This window comes from Adelges cooleyi, unplaced genomic scaffold, assembly GCF_023614345.1.
Source record: "Adelges cooleyi isolate 19-005CV unplaced genomic scaffold, UGA_ACOO_1.1 ACOO_flye_CR_arks_rails_tigmint_CR_PRNA_23, whole genome shotgun sequence".
Taxonomy (NCBI): domain Eukaryota; kingdom Metazoa; phylum Arthropoda; class Insecta; order Hemiptera; family Adelgidae; genus Adelges; species Adelges cooleyi.
In genome coordinates, this window is record NW_026095893.1 from 13,385,899 (window position 1) to 13,408,076 (window position 22,178).

Sequence of the window (22,178 nt, forward strand, 5' to 3'; positions counted from 1 at the left end):
TAAACAACTTTATTAAATACCAAATATAGAGAAAGTCAAATAGCAAACAAGGCGCTTTAGGTCTTACAGTAGAAAATAGTCGGAAGATATAGTAATTCCAAAATAATTGAAGGCATAACAATTACATTTTTTTTATCATAAAATAACATAAAAAATATTATATTATAAGAATACGTTGTATCCAATGCCAGTTTTGTTAAATATAAATAATTTGAATTTAAAATAATATGTATACGTTTATAGGAAAGTGTATTCAAACTGTTTATATAATTATGTTTAAGAATTTTATTAAGTAATTTTTTTTGTAATTGGAGTTGATTATCAAAATGGCAATAAAATTTTGTTTTTCACGTCACCTATTGTAAAATAATATATACATTTAGTAAAAAACACATTTTATTACATTATAAAAAATGGTTATTTCGTGAGCAATACTCTTCGACATTTGAATGAGTAAAACAAAATAATCATATACAAACTCGAATAATATGATCATTTACGATAAACGATTATTGAAAATGTACCAATTGCCTAGAAAAATGTCGTATTCCTTCAGTTGTCTAACTCTAACCCAGTCATAAGCCTACAAACATCTTGCGTGACTATGGTTTTAGTATTAAAATTGGTATACATAGCAAGTATTGACTCTAATTTATGAATAATAAAGAAATAATCGTGCATGTAACAAACATTTTATTAAAATATATACGTTGTTTAATAAATAACGTTAAAATAAATTTCCTTTTCAGTTGTTTTGTATAAACATGCTGTTTTATCATTTTACAGTCCCATTATTGGCATTTATTATTTTTTGAAATAATCAAATAGGTAACAAAATCGTATTCTGTAAACAGAAAAAATCCAAAAAAATATTTATATTGCGTGGAGTTAAACAAGCGTATTTGAAATTGATGACAACTTGGAGCGTAAAACAAAACTTTAAATTTTATGATAGAGAGCTGTTGTCGTTTTACTCGTGTTGTTGTCGTTGTTATTGTTTTTTCATAATAAATTTGTCTTTAATAATAAACCAAATAACGATTGTGCACACAGATTGTGCGTCCATGTCATTTATTTACCACAGCAACCGCTGTTGTGTTGTTCCACACATTGCCGTCGCCCGTCTGTGTCATTTTCTCACTCGAACAAATGTTATGGGCTCCGGCAGCGGTTACGACAGGGTTACTCCTAGTAATTAACTCGTCGCTGAAAGCCACTACAACGCTTCGTCTCCTTGACACGATTCCGCCGTTGCTGGACGTCGAACCGGGACTCAAAAGGTTTCCACTCTGTAGTAGGGAGGTGGAACACAAAATGCAATGAAAAAAAAAAATATATATATATATATGTAAAAAACAAAGTACAAGCATTTGTATGTATATATGACTTGACGTTTTATTGGGTCAAGTGTACGCCGCGCTAGCCTACCACGCACGTTTGTTTCAAAACCACACAAAATACACACCCTCGGCCATAAAATAATACTACACAGTAAATACAATCGGGACGGGAGAATATTTTTTGACTGACGCTTTGATTTGGCGTATAATATAATACAATATTTTGTATGATTTTAATAATGGAGAATGATTTATGTTAACGCAAAGTTATAATAATGGTAATAATATAGTACTTTCAAACAATTATTATATTATACGGACAAAGATAATATTTTTGTTTGGTATATAAAAAAAAAAAAATAACACTCGGATAGAATTCATTAATTTACGCATACATAGATTCAGGCATAACGCATTTAAAACCTTTCGAAATACTTCTGCAACGATTAAATATATCTTCAAACATTTTAATTAATATTATATAAATTAAAACTTACCGAATCGATTTGAGTGTTTTCCACAAAACGAAGCATTGGTTGTAACGATTCTACTTCGTCGTTGTTGCCACAAGTACCTTGTTTATTTTCATTTGCTTCTAAAAAATTAACTGTTTTTATGTTATGATTAATAACGTTAAATAGCGTACGTTATAATAAATGGTTTGCTAACACTAATTCTGTTATGGAGCAATAATTACTGGTGTTAAAACAGTGCTTATAGTTGGTGAGAAAAATTCAACGTGCCAAAGTTTTGCATATTAATCATACGGAACAACTTTTATTTAAAACGTTATTCTCATTTAAGTTTTGGTCGGTCTTAAAGTTTACTACTTCCACAAGGTGTAATTATTTGCCATATTTTTTTATGTTCAAAAGGTCTTTTAGATCGTTTGTTTTTAAACACTTGTTTTCTTTTTTAAAGAAATTTGGTTTTTTAATGGTTTATTACGCTAATAAATGGCAACTATTGTAAATCATTTAATTATACGTATGTAATTGATACTAATTGGCACAATTACTAAATGTTATTATAGATATAAATATAACATAGATCATACAAGAAAACTTTGACTATATATTTAATCATGATATTAAATATGTACATGGTACCAATTAGGTAATGTTTAAAATCTGTTTTATTTAGGAAATGGACCTAAACGATCTTATTTATAGTTTTTTAGCTTCGATGTTTTTGTCTTAAACAATTAACTATTAATTTATTATGAACACGCCACACGCTCGTAATAGGTGTAAAACTAGCTTTTTTTAACTGACATTTAAGTCTAAAGTATTAGTAATCTTTAGACATAAAAATTTAACTGTTTAAATAATTTAGAAAATAGCATTGTCTATATATAGGTTGTTGATTATATTTTAATATTATGATTATTATATTAAAATTTTAAATATACTTTTTTCTGTATTAAATTATATCATTAAAAAAATATTAAATAACTTTATTACAAAAAGAACGTTTAATGTTTTTTAAGTGTTATTAAATTGTACACAACTGCTGCAAAGAAAATATAATATTTTATAGATGGTGATTAAGAATGAAGGCACACGTTATGCAATATGCATATTATATAGATCATGATTAATTATGATAGTCTGATAAAAAAAACTATACCCATTAAAGAAATATATAATTTTAAATTAAAGTTCTACAAAATTAGACTATACTCTTTAAGGTAACATTTGTATTTAAGTGAACATTTAATTATTATCAATAAAAAATAGTAATAAAAAAAACTTTTTATAGGCTTTGACTATATGAAATTAGATTCCTTGAAAACAATTTTTTAGTGTAATTATTTGTTAAGTCGAATTATATTTACAAAAAAATAGTTTTCACCTGTATATTTTCTTTTGCTTATTGTTTTAATACGACTTTAAAATTAAATTACGGGTTATCGACTTAATATTTACCATTTTTGTCGTTGTTATTACTGTTCATCGAAAGTAGTGCAACTGTCGTGCTTCGTTGTTGCAGTTTTTCTTCTCTTTCGGTCTGTCGCCGCAGCATCCACACACGATACTTTTTGATCAGTTTTCGCTTGCCTCGTCTCCATAGATGAGCGACGTACCTGTCACACACACACACAGTAACATTTTAGATCATTAATAATCAAACTAAGATGGGTGTGGACCGATTGGCGTAGGGATAGAAAAAAGGGGATGAAACCTGTCGAGAGATGAGAAGTGTGAGGGTAGATGATGCGAGGAATTGGGGAAATGTAAATTAATGAATTGCTTGCAACTAGTATCACCTACTCAAAAGGCCCAAATATCAACATATTCAGTTATAAATTATAATACACTCGTAATATTATATAGAAGAAAAACAATATTTATATGTTTTCATATTGTGATTTCTGACTGTTCATTATTTTGCGACGTTCATCATTATCTTAATTTAACGATAACTGCTCAATATTCTTCTAAAAATTAAAATAAATTGTGGATGGTTGTTTTTATTTTACAAATAAATTAGCCTACCACAAGAAAAATATGAATTCGTATAGCAGTTGGTATGTCATCCGTTTGTAATCTGTACATGACAAAAATCAATGTTCTTATTATTTTAAGTCTTCCTAATACTCATTATAAAAAACTTGTAAATTTCTATTACTTCGATGCGAAGTGATTTGTAAATATTTCCAATATTTCTAAAAAAAAGTTATAGCACGCCGCAGTTTAAGTTGAAAAATATGGTAATGAAAAATATAAACTCTTTAGGTATTTTTCTTGATTGTGAAAGGAAATGAGTGAACAAATTACTTTTTTGCCAATCGAGTTCTTTTAGAAGATATTGTGGGTCCACGATACAAAAAATTGAAAAACAAATCATTGTTAAAACAAACCCTCTCAGCATAGAAGTTAAACACTGAAAAAAAAACAACGTTCTATGACTTCAGTATTGCTCTTCTCATACAATATTTCTATTAAGGCGTATTTTTATTAATATTACACGTTATAAAGAGTAAAAATTAGTAAGATTTAACTTTTTCGAAGAAAAAAATGTACGTTGTAACATTACATCGAGTTTTACGTGTAAGATAATTTAAGGATTTAGTTAAGAAGGGTTGCTGAAGTATGACTGTTCATAAACACTTATCTAACAGAAACAATTTAAACCTGTGCATATGGTAGCCCATGCGCATGTTTATTGATTTTGTAACTAACAAATATATTATTAAAAACTTTGAACGGGTAATAAGTTTACAACTCATTCTCAGAACAGCTTTATATGACTAAATATCTTCTAAATTATAATTTATCCATTAGCGTCCTTTAATTTATTAATAACGATAAATAATTTTGTACGTTACACTTCTAATATTTTATTTATAGCTAATAATATATACGCATAACATTAGACATCGCCAAAGTATTATTTATTGTATGCATTATACAACATTCATTGTAAAACAAATATTACTCATTACATTATAATAAAATAATAATAAAAGTTTGCTGTACATGAATTATGATGACTAGCTTTTGGGGCTAATATTTGCTGTATATATTTCTCGAGAGTTCGATGTGGTGTAATGTGAAAATATTCAATGGTTTGGAAGAATTCACAATACACTACGAACAACATAGAATCTTTACTAGTATAAACATAAGTGTAAACATTATGGTAATCGCATTTATTCATGGATGACTTATTAGTGAATTGTGCCTATAAAAGTAAAGGGTTCTCCGTAAAATATCGTTTGGCTGTCCGAATAATAAATAAATGCAAAACCCTAAAAGAAACTTTGGGAAATATACAGCTTTTAAGTTTTATTAGTCAATTTATAACAACATCGTTTAGGGCTGTTTTTATCTCACTATCGGTCTTCTTTTTAAAAAACGTGTTAGGGAACAAATACTCACGAACGACTATCATAATATATTTAGAGTACAGTTAGACGTGTAGTAGCTTTTGGAGTGAAATGTGAGTAAGTGTGTATATTCATACGGGAAACGTGTCAACTTGTCTTCAAAACAAATACGTCCGGAATCTCGTCGTAATAGAGCCTTAAATTCCTCGTTTACTGGAATTTAATGTTTACCAACAAACAATTACTTAGGCTATGATTTCTTATATTACTTAAAATTATATAAATCATTCCACTGACTTTTAGACCAGTGTGAATTTCGCATAAGAATATTTAAATTCACATAATTATATTTTGATTATTAGATTTTCTCATAACGAATGATCGATACAATGTATTTATTTAGTAAATTAATTTCACACACAATCATTTATATTTTTATTAAATTAAATAAAAATATCTCTGTTTATTAAAAAAATTATCTGTTTGTGTTGTGTTGTTAAAAAAGTATTTTAAAATGTACAAAACCATAGTTGACAAATGTCAACTATGGTTAAACTTAATTTGTCAAACTATAACCTATAAATTAATCAACTATAGTTGATTAATTTTTGTGTATTGACAAATTATACATGGAGAACTGGGAGTGTTTTAGTACAAAACTATCAAAATTCATGAATTCGCACCAACAACCAAACTTTGTACAAACACTATGATGTACAAGCTACGAAGCATTGAACATTAATATAAATCAGTCATGTCATTATAGGTGATTTGAGTGGTATGCGCTACATTTCATTATAACACTGGTGTTGGCCTGTATTGTCAAAAATGTGTTACTTAAATTACACGATTGTGAACTTAAGTTTATTCAAAAGTTACAAAAGTTAAACAAATGTTAAATTTCTGTAGAAAAACAAAACATACCAACGAATGTTTTTAGTAATTTAATTAGCATATGTTATATTCTATAACTTTTTACATTTACACACATCGGTAAGTATATATATTTGGTTATAAAGACAAAAGTTTTCTTAAAGCAAATGTGTAACATATATAACCTATGAACGCATTTCCATATATTTATATGTATGAATACAATCAAGCACCCATACATATATGGATGTATAGTAGATTTAAATTTATACGGGACGAGGTAGGATTTCTGTCAGGACTCTCTTCAAAGTAATGAAATCAAATTCGATAGCTTGAGAAACAAGTACAACGCCACTGTGCCACATATGTATATTATTTGTTCTTGTAGGTATGCTTATTTTTTAGATTAATTATTTCAGTAGCACTAGTATTTATTTTTGAAATAGGTATCTAAATACAGAAATGCTTAGCTATTATCAATTTTTTCTTTGTAAAATATAGATTACCTTTATAAATAGGTAATTTATTTTGGAATAGAGCAATAGTAAGCATAACGTTAGAAAATATATTTCTTTTGTCGACGATGACACAACAAATGTGTATAATATATATTTCTCTTTAAAGCCATTAAGTCCCGACACATAAATTGAAATATATACCTTAAGTTAAATGAAAAACTTTTTGGCAAATTTAGCAGATGCAGTAAAGTTTAAATTTATACTTTTATAAGACTAACATTACTTCAAATCGCCTGTAGCATCCGATAGCTTAAATGTATTCAGCCTACAAAATATGTTTTTACCGTTCTTGAGCCATAGTTTTCATTTTCATTTTAATTTAATAACATAATAATTACTCGAATCATTATCTTTTTTGTTTATGTCCCAAACATAAAAAATCAGTCCAGTAGAGTCGGGAAATGGGTAGAAGGTAGTATACTCGAAAACGTTAAATAAATAATTATAAGAATATGAATAATAATGCCGAGTGACCAAAAGTGTGAGCTAAAAGAGAAAATGAATTTTTTAGCTTATTAAATTTAAACGCGGTAAAGTTTCAATAGAACTGCATAGTAAAGTTAATAAGAGCACCAAATCTTTCTTTATTTTGTATCTCATTGACATTCAGTCAAGATTTGAGGTTCTGTACTATAATTTGCTATAGGTATCGGAATCTACTACTTTGCCTTATTACATTTAAACATTTATTACTATTTTTAATTCCTCACAGTAACTGAAATAAGAGAACGCATTTATCTTAAATTCTAACCGTATTACCGTTTATTAAGTCATCACAACCTAATCATTGAAAGTATTTAATTTTAATGGAAAAATGAAATGTGACACATGAAACGTGTACTGGAAATATCATACAATTAAACGCAATATTATTATTAAATGCTGCCACCGCTTCAGGATGATATGAATGCCTTTACTAGAAAGTTTGACGCAGTGATTTTCCACGATGATATAATGCCGATGGAATGAGAAAACAACCGCGTAACATGGAGTGGAGAGTGAATTTAGCTTTAATGAACATTGTTTTTGATAATAATTTAAACCAAAACGAGAGGCGGTGCATAAGGGTAGAGAATCGACAAGGAAAGTTTTGTCCATATTGTTTTTTGAATAATGCTTATACATTATGGGGCTGTTTATTAAGGAACCTATGAGGGAGTTATCTCGCTTAAAATTGGCAAAGTTTGGTATTTATACATCGATCAAAACAATCGATCAAACAAACCATTATTATGCGAGTAACATTGGAGATAAGAAATGTCACTATTCGTGTATACATGAATACGACTATGCACAATTAAAGGATTCAATAGAAATTCTTACTTAGAATCCAAGTGGTGAATAGAATATCGTTAGTATCGTAGTCTATTAGGAAACATTTGCATATCAAAAAAAAATTTTTTTTAATTACAATTTTTCACCAAGAATATGTAGATCATATTTTCGACATTTTGAGATAACTCTTTTACATAACTCTTATATTATCTGTTAATTGTTTTATTTATATTTTATATGAAATTATCTGTATACTCTTGCTCTGAAGCTTTATTATAAATAAGTAATAAAAATGCAAATTATATCTTAATGGAACATTTAAGCTACAACTAAATCACTGTTTTTAATTTGTATACATAATTAATTTGTAAAACAGACGAATTCGGAGAAATTTTTAATTAGTCGACAACATAAATCTGTTTTAATTTTTTTTAGATCATTTATTACATTTTCTTTTATATTCATATTATGTTTGAAAAGTTTTTAGACGTCAACATGTCAATTTAAAATTATCAATTGTACTACTCATAATTTAAAGTTAAAAAAGGATTTACTAAACTTATTATTAGAGCCTTCTAATTAGTTATTTGTTCTTTTTTTGTTCTAAAAAGTGGTTAAGTGTGCATTCCACATGCAAACAATAGAAACAATTATGATATTTTTTATACTATTTAACTAATGTGAAGGTGATTGATTTATTGCAAAATGGGTACAATAATGCTTTATATACAATGTACGCCTGCTATAATCCTTCTTTAATAATGACATAAGAATAATGAAATACGTTCACATTACATTTAATATTTAAATATGTTTTAAGTATTTATTTTTTAAACAAATCGATTTGTGGGGAATGGATTTAATTTCATACAACTGAATACATAAACGCCTTTGGCCTGTTTGACGATGTTTGAGTGGAAGGTATTTGAGATGGCAAAGTAGTAAGTGCCCCATGGTAAATGCACGTGCCCCATTTCACTACGAACTGAGATTACTGCCAAAAGGTATGTATTTAAAATTCTGTTAATCGGATTTCATGGTAAGTTTAAGTTTTCCATTAAAGTGTATTTTCAAGTATACTGTTCATTTCAACTATATATATAAATATATAGTTATTTATTTATTTATATAATATATTTTATATATTTGAGTATTTAGTAAAATAAAATATGATATGCATGGATTTAAAATTTGCTATATATTTAAAATAAAACTGTAGTATACAAAAAAACGTTTATTGTTCTCAATTAAAACATATTAAATAAAAAACATGAGTCATGACTAATGATTAATTAAAAATCCTGTCGGTTATGACATAATAGAAAATATATAATTTATTAAAAATATTTGACTTATTGTTAGTATATTTTTACCTTATGCATTACGATATCTTCGCTTTAATTTTTATTTATCGAAATGATAAGTTTGTAGCAATTGTTTCAATGCGATAAATTATATTAAAATTATCAAGAAATATTTAAAAAATATAGAAGTTGACAACAATCGGTAAATAAATAAAGCACTGAATAATTTTTGTTAAACAATTTACAGGAATACTATATTTTAAAGAGCATATTCTGTATTTTAATGTTAAAAACCATTTATTTTACTGTACAAAATTTAAAAACATGTGTTTAATAAAACGCCAAATCGAGTATTACTATTTTGAATCTGATAATCCTCGTTAAAACACAAATTCTTAAATTTTTTTCTTGCTCAGTTCATCCGTAGTTAAATGTTTTTCAAAGTTAAAGTTTTTTTCACGATCGCTAGCAGTTTTTTCCTCTGCTCGATGATTTAAGGGGGAAATGACAAACCTTCCCTTTGTGTCTTAATGTTGTTTAGACAGCATTATTGCAGGCTATGGTATTTAGCAAACATCATAATATGAGTAAGTATTGTAGTGAAAATACAGACTTGTAAACGGGATTCAGAAAATTAAATTAACTATAGAAATATAAAAACAAGGTTATTACAAAATATGATATTTTTTACTCAACGCAAATGTCAAACAACATTACATTTAAATCTATAGAAGGTTTTCGATAACTATAATATAAAACAACAAATGTAGGTAGCTCAGTGTTACAGATTACAGAAGACCTTATAACTAAAAGTAATATTTCTATCCTAATAAGACATGACAACCTCATTGTAAGTCTATTTTTCCTTTTTAAAAGTTCAAATATTTAAAATCGATTTTCTATTTGACAGAAAAAAAATAGGAAAACTTTTAAAAGAATTACCAAGTTTAAAAGATATATGGTTTATAAGACACTTCTGTAAATTGAGAAAAAAATAAAATGTCAAATCCCATATTATGATTGGTTATAAATTATTATTTATTCATATTTTGTAAGGACGCGGTTTACAGTTAACATAATATTTTAGCTTCTATGCGGAACTGAGAAGGTATTGGTTTTATTTAAATTAAATTAATTAATTTAATTAAAAATGGTTCGTTCGTCTATTGAAAGAGAACCTGTGTCGAAGTAGGATTCGCATTTTTTAAAATTATCAAAACTTAGTAATTACCAGATTTCCAGAAGAACAAAAACCAATTTTGGTTTTTTGAGCAATTTTGCTGTTTTGGTGGAATTGTTACTGTATTTGATTTTATCAAAAAAATCCATCTGGTGAAACAAGTAAAATTCCTTACAAATTCCTTGTTTTATTCGTATTTTAAATATTAGTCTAATCAGTAGTACTATTTAAGTAGCAATCGTGAAAAAAAGAGTAAAAGCGATAATAAATCTTTGGAATTATTTAAACACGATTTATAGTAATACATACTACACTAGTAGTAGAACTAATACTACTATCGTGACCTTAGAATCAGATGAACGTATCAACCAGATGTACATTTTTCAGGAGAGTAAATTAAATTTTTTTTATATTTAACTTACTTTTGTATTAGATTTATTAAAGTTGCATTTAGTTTCAACTATAACGAAAATTATCATACTGTTAGCTTAGTAGCAACGTTTTAACCAAAAATTCAATTACCCTATTATAAATTAATTAGTCATTATTAATTATTGAGAAACATTTCTTTAATTCTAGTAATATTCTTCCAATGTTCTATGAGTTCCGTCGTTTTAAAGCGATTGGGTACCGACCTTAATTAAGGAGCTGTAGGTAGGCAATTTCTGGTTTTTTTTCTGTTACGCGTTGTCGTTGTGTGCGTAGTAAATGAACATTAGTGTGAGTGTTGTTATCTTACCCTCCCGTCCTCGCACCGGTCTAATTTATTGTTGAAACACTACTACAAGATTCAACATTTTTCAAAAAATTTAAATTAAACTTGTAAAATTTTGAGAGCAAAATTAAAAAATGTAAGCTGACCGATCTCAAGTAGACTTTATGCCGAATTCATATATATTTTCAGAAGTCTTATCGCATAAATGGGTAGTTTTTGACGGAAAAATTGGCCGGTACCCAATGGCCTTAATAGAAAATTCTAAAAAAAAAATTTGGTTAATATGCAATAAAAAAAACATTTCTTGACGATACATTCCTCTGGTTCTAAGGCAACGAATATATTGATACGATTAAATTATTTAAAAATGATTTGCTAATTATGGAACTTAGGGTTGGGACTAATATTCGGATTTTGCGGATATCCGGATCATTTGATATCCGGATAATTCGGATACGGATATCCGAAATCCGTATAATTTCGGATATCCGGATAATTGATCAACTATCCGGATATCCGAAACTATCCGGATAGTTTCGGATATCAAATAATATTTCAATTATCCGTAGAACCAAAACTATCCGAATAGTTAAAAAATTATCCGGATAGTTTCGGATATTCATTTAATTTTTAACCAGCCGAATATATTTTTTTGAGTACTCAAATTTATGTATTTTTTGAAACTTTCACGGATTGAAATATCACATGGATGATTTTCAGATATATCCGTGTCAGTGGTTATTAACCGGCAGCGGAACAGTTGTGACAACCCTGAGGATGGACTCTGCAATGAGTCCGAATAGTCGGTTAACAACCACTGACACGGATATATCTAAAAATCATTCATGTGATAGTAAAATTGAATTAGGTGTCATTATTTTATTATTCGGTATGTTTAAAAACACTGTATATTATTAAGGTATATTTGTCTTATAAAAATGAAATGAATATCCGAAACTATCCGGATAATTTTTAACTATCCGGATAGTTTCGGATATCCGGATAGTTGATCAATTATCCGGATAGGCCCAACCCTACTATATACTTAGTCACAAGCCTTACGTGTTGTTGTACATAATAGACGTTTCAAAATGGACGGTGAAAATTGTCGATGCGTACAGATTAGGGTGCATTAATAATATTTTAAAAAAATTGCCAATAAAATAGAAAACGGCGTTTCTCGGATAATGGACTATCACGGTTCGTCGATAGAACAAAGTAGTACACAAAATATCTAGGCAACAACACACTACTGGTGCCATACAATATAATATTAATATACAAACACACATATAACAGCCGTAATCACAGTAATGGTTACCATTCACACAGCGAGAGCAATTTATGAAAAACACATGTTTTATTTACTCTCCGCGTTCGATTTGGCGGCGTTCGTGTCATTTATTTTCCGCTCGTTGTCTCTTTCATAAACTTTATAGCACAATACAGCGCCGATATAACCGCGTCTCCGTCTTATCGCTCGACAAGCAGACGGAGACGAATGCCAAAAGTAATTTCGGTTGTGTTGATCTGACAAAGCTGTTTGCCCGCGTCCCGCGGCGGCAACAACGGCGCGGGATAACGAATTTTATTCGCCTTTGATGAATGTTCGTTCAGGTGTTCAGCAACAGCTATATATTATTATTATTATATATATACTTGCCCGAGATCCTAGTCACGGCCGTCCCCATACCATGATATACGGTCGCGCGGGCACTGTCTCCCGTCGCCACTGCCTTATATATTATTATTATTATTATTTTCTTCGCCACATAAAGCGCGGTATTCGTTCTGCAACCGACCGCATTCCTCCTCGACGGCGGCCGGGCAATTAATAATAAATTAACTCGGCTAATGACGCGTCGCCGTTTTGACACACGCGGTCCGCCGTACGATTTTTACAAGAGCAGAAACCCGCATAATAATATATAATAATAATAATCGTCCGCACGAGTGTGTCATCCGGCGTCGTCGTAGTGGCTGTCGCCGCTGCAACCGTGTATTATAGCTACAACGACGATATGACGAACCGTCATTTGTCAAAACCGTCACAAAAAGCTACACGTTATTATAAAGCCCGGCCAGTCCATTATCGTGTGCGCAGTGGTTCCGGTGACGGCAAAGGATATCCGTGATACGCGGAAGACACGGCGCGGCGGACAGTTGCCTGTGTCGGGGAGGCGCACAAGTACGCGAATATCGTCTAATATCGACTAATGATTTCTAGTACCCGTTCGACCGACAACGACACAACGGCAATATTATTCTGACAAGGCGCCTACTCGTTGAGAGGCTTTGCATAATATGGTTCATTTATTGTAATTTATCAATTTTAAACACATTTTTGCTTTCACTAATGATTTTATTGGTGTATAATATCCTACCATCTAATGATCCGCATCGAAGCGGCTAATATAAATTGATTTTATAATTTTCTAAATATATATTTACAAACAAATAATAATATATATATATTATATTATTTTAGTTTCAGCTTTATGAAAATTTGTTATGTTGTAACTTTGTCCCGACCACAGTTAGTAGTTATTATTTTCTTTTGATTATTACTAAAAATATGAAAACATAGTAAATAAGATAAAGTATTCATTTTAATATTTTTTTTCCAACGTTTGTTCTATTAAGTTAAAGAGTTTTTTCATTATGGCTTCATGGCTGATTGGAGGGCGCAAGTTCAACATTTTAAATACAACATTTACTAAGCTTTAATATTACTATTCGTTTTAGACCGTCGATAAATTATCGAAGTATTCAAATACTCTTTCTTAGTATTTTTATATGAAATTTGAATACTCATAAAATAGTCTTTACAACACATTTTGAATAATTATTTTAAAGTATTTCAAATATTTTACAACACAGCACATATTGTATTCTAAATTTGTTATTTATTTTTCATAGATAATTGGATGCCTGTTAGGACTATAACAGTTATTACTTATTATACTCATTAAACTTATGAAGTGTTCTTTTCCCTCGGCGGCGCTTATCTTATACCAATAGTACGTTTAATCAAATATAGTTTTTATTTCAACAAATTAGGTAATTCGTTTTTTATTTTTGAAACCATTTTTAGCGTACGCTGTATGCGCATCTCTACTTATTGTTGATATGTTTTTTTTTTTTTTTTTAATGGTAGGGGTCTGATATTTCACACGGGCTACTTTTGGGCTTCTACGTGTCTAAGTTCGTCCTAATTTGATAATTGTATAATTTCGCGAGTATTTTTCTCCTTCTTGCTAACCCACAATAAGCATTCCGACGTTCTAATGAACGACCTGGAGTGTTTTGCATAGCACAATATATATTTAACCTAACATGCAAGCAAACAAAGAGCAAATATGTATTATACGGTGATAATAGAATAATCGTAGCCTGGCATAAACCCTATATTAATTAAATTTTGATATAAATACCTACAACTCCAATATGAACATTTAAGAAAATTGGAATTTAGAACTATATAATTTTACAATAACATTACAGGCGTCTATGGCAAATAACTGTTGCGCGGATAATTTTCATAATTACCAATTGAAAGGTATACAATTTTAAATAATACTCGTTGTTAATATAATACAAACGCTACTGGTTATAACAAATATCAACCTATAACCTATTAAAAAAATTTGGAAAATCTGTTGTTTCACATATCGTAAAATGATTGCTTAAAATTATTTATATTCAATATTAAAACTGTATAATTGACGTTCGTTAGAATAAAATATTAATAAGCCCTATTGTTTTTCTGTTTAAAATTCTAAATAAAAATCCGTCAGAATTGGTAAATTTTACCAAAAATATTACCTAAATTTAATAAACTAATTGTTTTGAAAACATCATTTAATTTGAATATATTAAAGCTTTCACGGATTGAAATATTATACGGATAATTTTCAAATCTATCCATGTCTTCAGTTTTCCGCTGAAGTGTCAAACTCGTTGAAGAGTCCTAAAGATGGACTAGAGCTGTAGCTACTGTTCCGCTGTCAGTATAGTTTAATACAGTTACGACAACGGAACAGTGATTATCGCTCTGAAGATGGACTCTACAACGAGTCAGCGGAAAACTGAAGACATCTGAAAATTATCTAAATAATAATTTAATTTTTAAAACATTTCATGACGTTTTTTTCAAAAACTATCTATCATCATTTACTTTTGCTGAATTACTTTTAGAGTGTTAATTAATGAAATCATTTCGCCCTATTAAATATAAATCTTAATTTGTAATAACGATTGTTTTTGACCGATTACTTTTTTTGGGGACCATTTCCACTGACTTATGGCTATTTTCACCAGTTTCGCTAACATTAAAGTATAGTTTAGATAATTGATAATTTATTATTGACTATAATTTATTTTTAAGCTAAACTGACGAGACCATTCGCTCTAGTGATGTTTTAGACACTGAAATATTTATAAAATAATAAATGCTTCATGAATTTATGTTAAACAAGATTTCTTAAAAGTAACTAATGTCTATTTTTTTAACACCCTCTTTAGTTTTACGTGAAGGTTTGTAATTATAAGGCACAACTATCCAACTCCTTAGAAACGTGCATCGCTCTCAAGTCGCTTTTATACATATTCTCCTTCGCCTCGGCACAAGAACGACATAACATAAATATGTTTCAGCAGAGTATAACTACAGGTACAATAGTTATTTGATAAAACTATAGTCATTAGTCTATACTACAAGAATTAAACAAATTAAGAGAGAAATAATTAGATATTATTAAATATCTAATTATTTATTTACCCATTAAATGGTATATAAGCAACTTGTATTATAACAACTTTTTAAAACATTTTAATTGAATTAAACATTTCATTTTTTTAAATTATTGTAGTTATTAAGTTCATGTATTTTTGCAATCATATTTTTAAAAAATGAACAATTAATATTAATAGTTTATATTGGCAGTTTAATGTTTTGTAATAAATTAGCTTTTTATCAATAGTTAAATCATAATTACATTATTGGTTGTAAATCGCAAAAACCAACTCAACCACGATTTGCTACATGACTCCTTAAAAGAAATGAAAAATTAGTGATAGTTTATATATAATGTAATATTTTAATAACGTTTTTAATACAATTATTTAATCGTGTACAACTTATAAAATTATTAACATCGAAAGGAGTTAAGCATTAAACATTAAAACTATGTAGGCAACGCGCATGATATTAGTTTTTTGTTAAAATAAAGAATAAAATTACTGAAATTTATGAACTATATCTATTATTTTATAACCTAATATCTATAGGGAAAAAAACAGAACGTTACAACAAATCGTCCTGTTGTAGGTACTTACGTTCTTCACAATAAACAACTTAAAAAAAAGTGTTATAAAAGCTTTTTTTATACTAAAATGTTTCAGCTTAGACGTCTGTACTTTGTTTAAATATGCATATTGTTTAAATTATTTATAGAGTTTAAAGTTAGTTTAACGCAGCTTTCCCAACTATAATTTTGTACGTTATGAATATAACAGAGTAAAATGTTTACATGTATATTTAATATACATTTTCGCTAGTTAGACTATGCATTATTTATGATCTACAAAATAATAAAAAAGTTCATTAAAAAATGACATTTCGTTATTCATAAAATTATGTTGTTAACATCCCAAGCGGATATCGTTGACGTTTAGATTTTCCCCGTCAACAATGAATAAATATTGAAAATGCCATTTTCTATTGATTGATGACTTTACTAAATGATTTTTACCGAAATACTTTAACGTAAAAAGGAAATGGATACAAATATTTACAACTCCATTGTTTACTTAAAAAAAGATTATATTTTAGCATATTTAAGTTAAATTATTATTTAATGAAAACAAATTTAGTTAAATTATCTTCTCTCTTACGTTTACTGTCCGTTATTTCCACCGATCGGGGCTTAGACGTTTTAGATTTGGAATTTTTGAGCTTATAGCCGGCTGCCGACCTAACGCTACCAAACAAGTTGGCCCCATAGAGAGGTGCATGCGGCCACTTCTTCCCTCAGACAGTTGTCCGCCCAAATGAACAAACAACCAGTGGCCGATATTCGAACCGTGTGTTAATACACTGTCGCCTTATCTCATTCCGCCACGCGTCTGCACAAATTATTATTCTCATATAGAAGTTAAAAATAAAAATGAATAGTAAATCAAAGTGATAACCATAAATCAGGTTAAGCGTTATCGTCATACAAAATAAATACATAGTTTTGGGATAAAAGTGGTTATTTTTTTAAATTAATTTATCTCCAATATTATAGGAAATTATACTTCAAATTCGACTTTAAAAGACTAAATAAAAACACACTTTTCTAAAAAAATAGTAAAAAGTGAACTAAAAAGTAAAAAATAATTTTATTACAAGAACAATTTACCTATCAATTATAGCATATTTTAACAACCGAAAATTAACTACAATTTTAAATAATGTTAAACATCTTTAATTTTTGACTAAAAAAAGTTCCTAATAAATTTATCAAATAATGTTTTATATTGTAAGATCTTTTGTAATTTAAGTTTAGTTTAATATCTGTGTGTGACACATACATTTCATAATACTTAACTCAATGAATTTGGGCTTTGTTGAATAGGGCCCACGCTTTTCTTTTTAGTCAAAATTTAAAGATGTTTATCATTATTTAAAATTGTAATTAATTTTCGGTTGTTTTCAAAGGAAATATGGTACAACTGATTGGTAAATTGTTCTTGTAATAAAATTATTTTTTACTTTTTAGTTCACTTTTTACTATTTTTTTTTTAGAAAAGCGTGTTTTTAAAAAAAGTTTTTTTTAAATGTATTTTTTTTTTTACTTTTTAGTCCTATTAAAGGTATTTAATAACTGCTGAATAGATTACTAAATAATTTTACAAGATTTGAAAAAAACATGATATTTTAGTGAAATGACCCCCACATTTGACCCTGTGTAGGGCGACCTTGATGTCCGAGTCCCAATATGATAACAGGATATTGTATTGTCATCTAAGATGAGTGTCTGTGCCAAGTTTCAGCCCTATACGACATCGGAAAGTGGGATAAATTAATTTTGCAAGATTTGAAAAATACCCGTTCAAACGTACGTACGTGTTAGCGAGCTAAAGAAAAGCATGTAAATTCCTATAATATAATTTATAGTTAATCAGTTGCGATCAAAACAAATTATTGTTCTAATGTATACAAATCTTTAAAAGTAAAAATTTCAAGAAAAGTTTATTATTCTTTTTGAACTTAAGTTAAAATATATATTACTAATAATAATAATAATAAAAGTCTTAAGACTTTTTCCAGAGTGTAAGAATTCTCCATGTTTTTAAATGTCTGCAGATGATTCACATAGACGGAAGCATTACATTATTTCTACGATGGTCCGAGTATAAGAAATTTGGAGGAATTTGTTCCGTGGAGAGAAGAATGAATATTGGACTTGACTAATATCAGTAAATGGGCAAAGGGCTTTTGAATGAAAGTCACTTTGTGCAGTAAATCACAACGTACATCATTAGATTAATTAAATGCCCATTTATAAATGGGTCAAAACGCCAAACCCGAACAAATGTCTGTTACGATGAAAGAATGTTCTCAAATTTTTTTCTTTCTCGAATATTTAGCCATTGACATAAAGTATTTTTAGTTTTTTTCTTAAATCTCCTTTTTTATCGTTTTTCAAATTATCATCGGCCATAGTGGATTAAAACTAAACTCAACTAGTAAAAGCATAAAAGCGATAGTATACTGAAAAGTATGATCATCAAGTTTGATCACCTTCTAATATTTCTGTTATATATTTATTTTGCTTAAACCATTGTCACAGAGGAAAATAGTTTGAGACAATATGAAATGGAGTGGATGGTGAAGAAAGTCATAGTGTATGGTTTAGGAATGAAAAGTAAAGACCAAATCAGTTCAGTGAGGTATTTTAAACCCTGTTTTCTCTCCAGTGTGTCGAAAACTTAAAGCTGTTTCACAACGGAAACTTTATTAAAACTTTAAATGAGACAAGATGCCGGAGATGGCCTATTGCTTTAACACACAAGTTAAATACCCTATATATTCTAGACACTTTTGCCATTTAAACGTTAAGTACCATAAGGTGAGGTGAAATAACAAAGCAAAACCGTTCAAACATAATTTAACGTTGTGCAAGTTGTAATATCATTGACGTCCATTAGAATTGTATAATTAAATATGTAATATAATCCTTGTAATAAATTGCTTTCTACACATGTATGAATTTGGCCCCCTGCATTGTCCGATTGACCTAAATCCAACTAATTTACAACTATTTGCGACGAGGTTTTTTTGAATTTGCAGATCAATATTTACATCGAAAAAATAATTTTTATAACGACGAGCCTCTCCCCCCCCCCACTATACTACGTAATGATCTTTTATGACTCAATTTTAACGTTAGTACAACATAGCTCAGGTAGTCTTACAATTTCCAAAATTATAAGAGGAGTGGACAGTAAATTACCTTTTTGGAAAATTATAATAAGAGTAATGTTTTTATTTTTTTATTTTAAATATGAAATTTTTCTAACTATTCTGGATTTTTAAGAACTAAAAATGCAGAATCCTGTTTGTAATGATTATATAGATTATAGATTATATTAGGATATATTTATTCAAAATCCTGTATATTCAGTATTTTTAATTATAACAATTAGTTGCAAAATATTGGCATACGTTTCGAGTAGGGTTGACTAACGAAGGGGAGCTACGTGAAGTTGACTCCACTTCTCTAATTTTTGTTATTCTCTGGAGAGCAATAAGTTTCAAGGTCAATTTCACACCCGTGCTTTCTACAACTTTTGAAAACTATATTATGTGAGTAACAACAAGCTATATAAATAAAAATTTTCAATAAAAAAAATGGCATTGTTATTCGATTTTTTAATCTTAATAATCACTTATAATATTATATTAGTTCAAACTTATCCAACAAAAAATACATTAATACTTTAGTATTTTGTAAAAAATAATTTATAATATGGAATACTGTTTTTGTCTCGTATACATTAATTTATGTACCATGCTATAAATAAAAATGATTTTGAACGTAAAAAAGATAATATTGGTTTTTAAATTTTAAATAAAATTTCAGATTAAAAGGTTGTTATTAATTAAACTCTAACATTTCCATGTAGTTAAAACGTGTATTACTGCATTCAAACAAATAGTTCGCAAAACGTTGTTTCTAAGAACATTTAAAGTTGTTGAAGTAGTATAAAAGGTTTTAAAATGTTTGCTAATAACATATTTATAATAATTGGGTGTTTTTTTTTGTAAATATTTACTTTTAATAGTTTAATTATATAGTATTCAATTAAAATATGTCTAGGATTAGTTACAATAATTATAACTAATACAAAAATTCTATATAAACAATAAATTGTGTACATTTTAACGAGGAAAAATTTAATTTGAAACTACATTACTTAACTTACTCATAAAACATATGATTGAAGTGAAAAGTTTCACGCCCCTTTGAAGTTTCTTTTATCTATAAACTCAGTATCGTCTTTTTTCTTTTTCTTTGTAGGATGCATATGGTTGACTAGAAAAATGTATTAACTGATTAAAATAGGGGTTTTGCATTCCTTTTAATTCAGTTTCGGTTGCTACGGTTTGCGGTGTACACTGTACATGATATTATATCTATCTCACACAAAATATATTTTTAAATCTTTATCGACAAATATTTCTTATTTAATAATTTTTTAAAGTACGAAGTGGACATAATCCGGTGTTTCCTTAAAATATATGGTCCTCAAAGACATTATATACACTTATAATGCATCAATTTAATGTTTCAGTTGTATAAATAACATTAACTTTTTTTTAATGTTACTTAAATAATACCATTTGGTAATTAAATGTAAAAAAACTCATCGCTTCATGACTCGTCAGTAAGGGTTGTGGCCCCTTTGGACCCCTTTTCTCCCAAGTTATGTACGATTAAAGCTAAAAAATGCGTAGTGTACGTTTTGGCGCAATGGAGCTTGCTATGCCAGTTTCTCTTGTTATTATATTTGTTTTTGCATAACCACGGAATTTGATTATCAACAACAATGTCGAATTATGTCTAGAGTAAACAGATAGGTTAAAAATAGGTGTCTTGTAAACATATAGTCGGTAACGCTTAAATCTACGTTTTTTAATTATCACCCCCGTCCTAAAAGGTGTTTCACGTTAAAAAAAACTACCATCTGCAAAGTAGTACTGAACACCAGAGTAGTATTCGGACATTTTTCACTTCGGAGCAACGCTATCCCTATGACCCTGAAAAATCCACGGCTTATATACTCGTATTTGCCGTCCGAGGAAACGCTTTTGCTCTATTACTTAACCGAGGATACTTTTCCTCCTCAAATACACGGTACTGCTGATAATATAAAAATGCATTTTATGAACATTCAACCCTATAGTTGTATGTGATGGTCGGTAACTCTGTGATTTTTAACTTAAGGTAATGCGTTATATACGAAAAATATCATTAGGTGATTGAAAAGTAAGCAAGTAGTTAAAATCAATAATATATGGTAGAAAAAAATGTACTCGGTCAACAGCTATACATGACGTACACCTAACGGCTAACAGTGAACTTGATGGTTATAAATATATGCATGTATACACGATACATATAGGTAATATTATATCTTTGTACGATAACGTGAGTGCTAATCACGCCAATTGTTGTGTATTTCAATCGCGGACTTGTCCCCGGAGATATACACGGACAGGAAGAGGACAAAAGCACGGGAAATAGGACAGCAACGAGGAGTGAGCGAGATAAACGGATTATTTATAACAGTATAACCGCGGCAACCCCCGACAACGTCTATTATGTTCATCGTCGGTAGGCCAAATTTGGAAATTATTGACCTCGGTCATTTGTGATAACGATCAATAAATTGACATGTACCTACGCCCCCGACACGACGACCGCTTTAAATTGACAGCGGTATTTGTATGCATGTGCGACACACGAGCTTTCCATCATGTTTAAATTAATTATTTATTACAACAGTAATGTGTGTGGGAAACGATTCGATCGAATTGTATACGAAAAAGAGAAAACTGTTTGGCGAACGTTTCAATTAAAACAACACGT

The 22,178-nt window shown here is 28.9% G+C and overlaps 1 protein-coding gene across 3 annotated transcripts in view; it reads right to left on the reverse strand.

The window, feature by feature from the left end:
• The window catches only part of LOC126835469 (voltage-dependent T-type calcium channel subunit alpha-1G), a 126,496-nt gene that overhangs the window by 38,646 nt on the left and 65,672 nt on the right, over positions 1-22,178 (reverse strand). For 2 of the 3 annotated variants that reach the window (XM_050568084.1, XM_050568086.1), the window contains exons 10-12: positions 3,269-3,426; positions 1,838-1,947; positions 1,080-1,289 (exon numbers count right to left, since the gene is read on the reverse strand). In XM_050568084.1, the coding sequence (XP_050424041.1) occupies positions 1,080-1,289; positions 1,838-1,947; positions 3,269-3,426 (478 nt within the window). The remainder of the gene's footprint in view (positions 1-1,079; positions 1,290-1,837; positions 1,948-3,268; positions 3,427-22,178) is intronic. The other variant, XM_050568085.1, reaches the window with a different exon arrangement.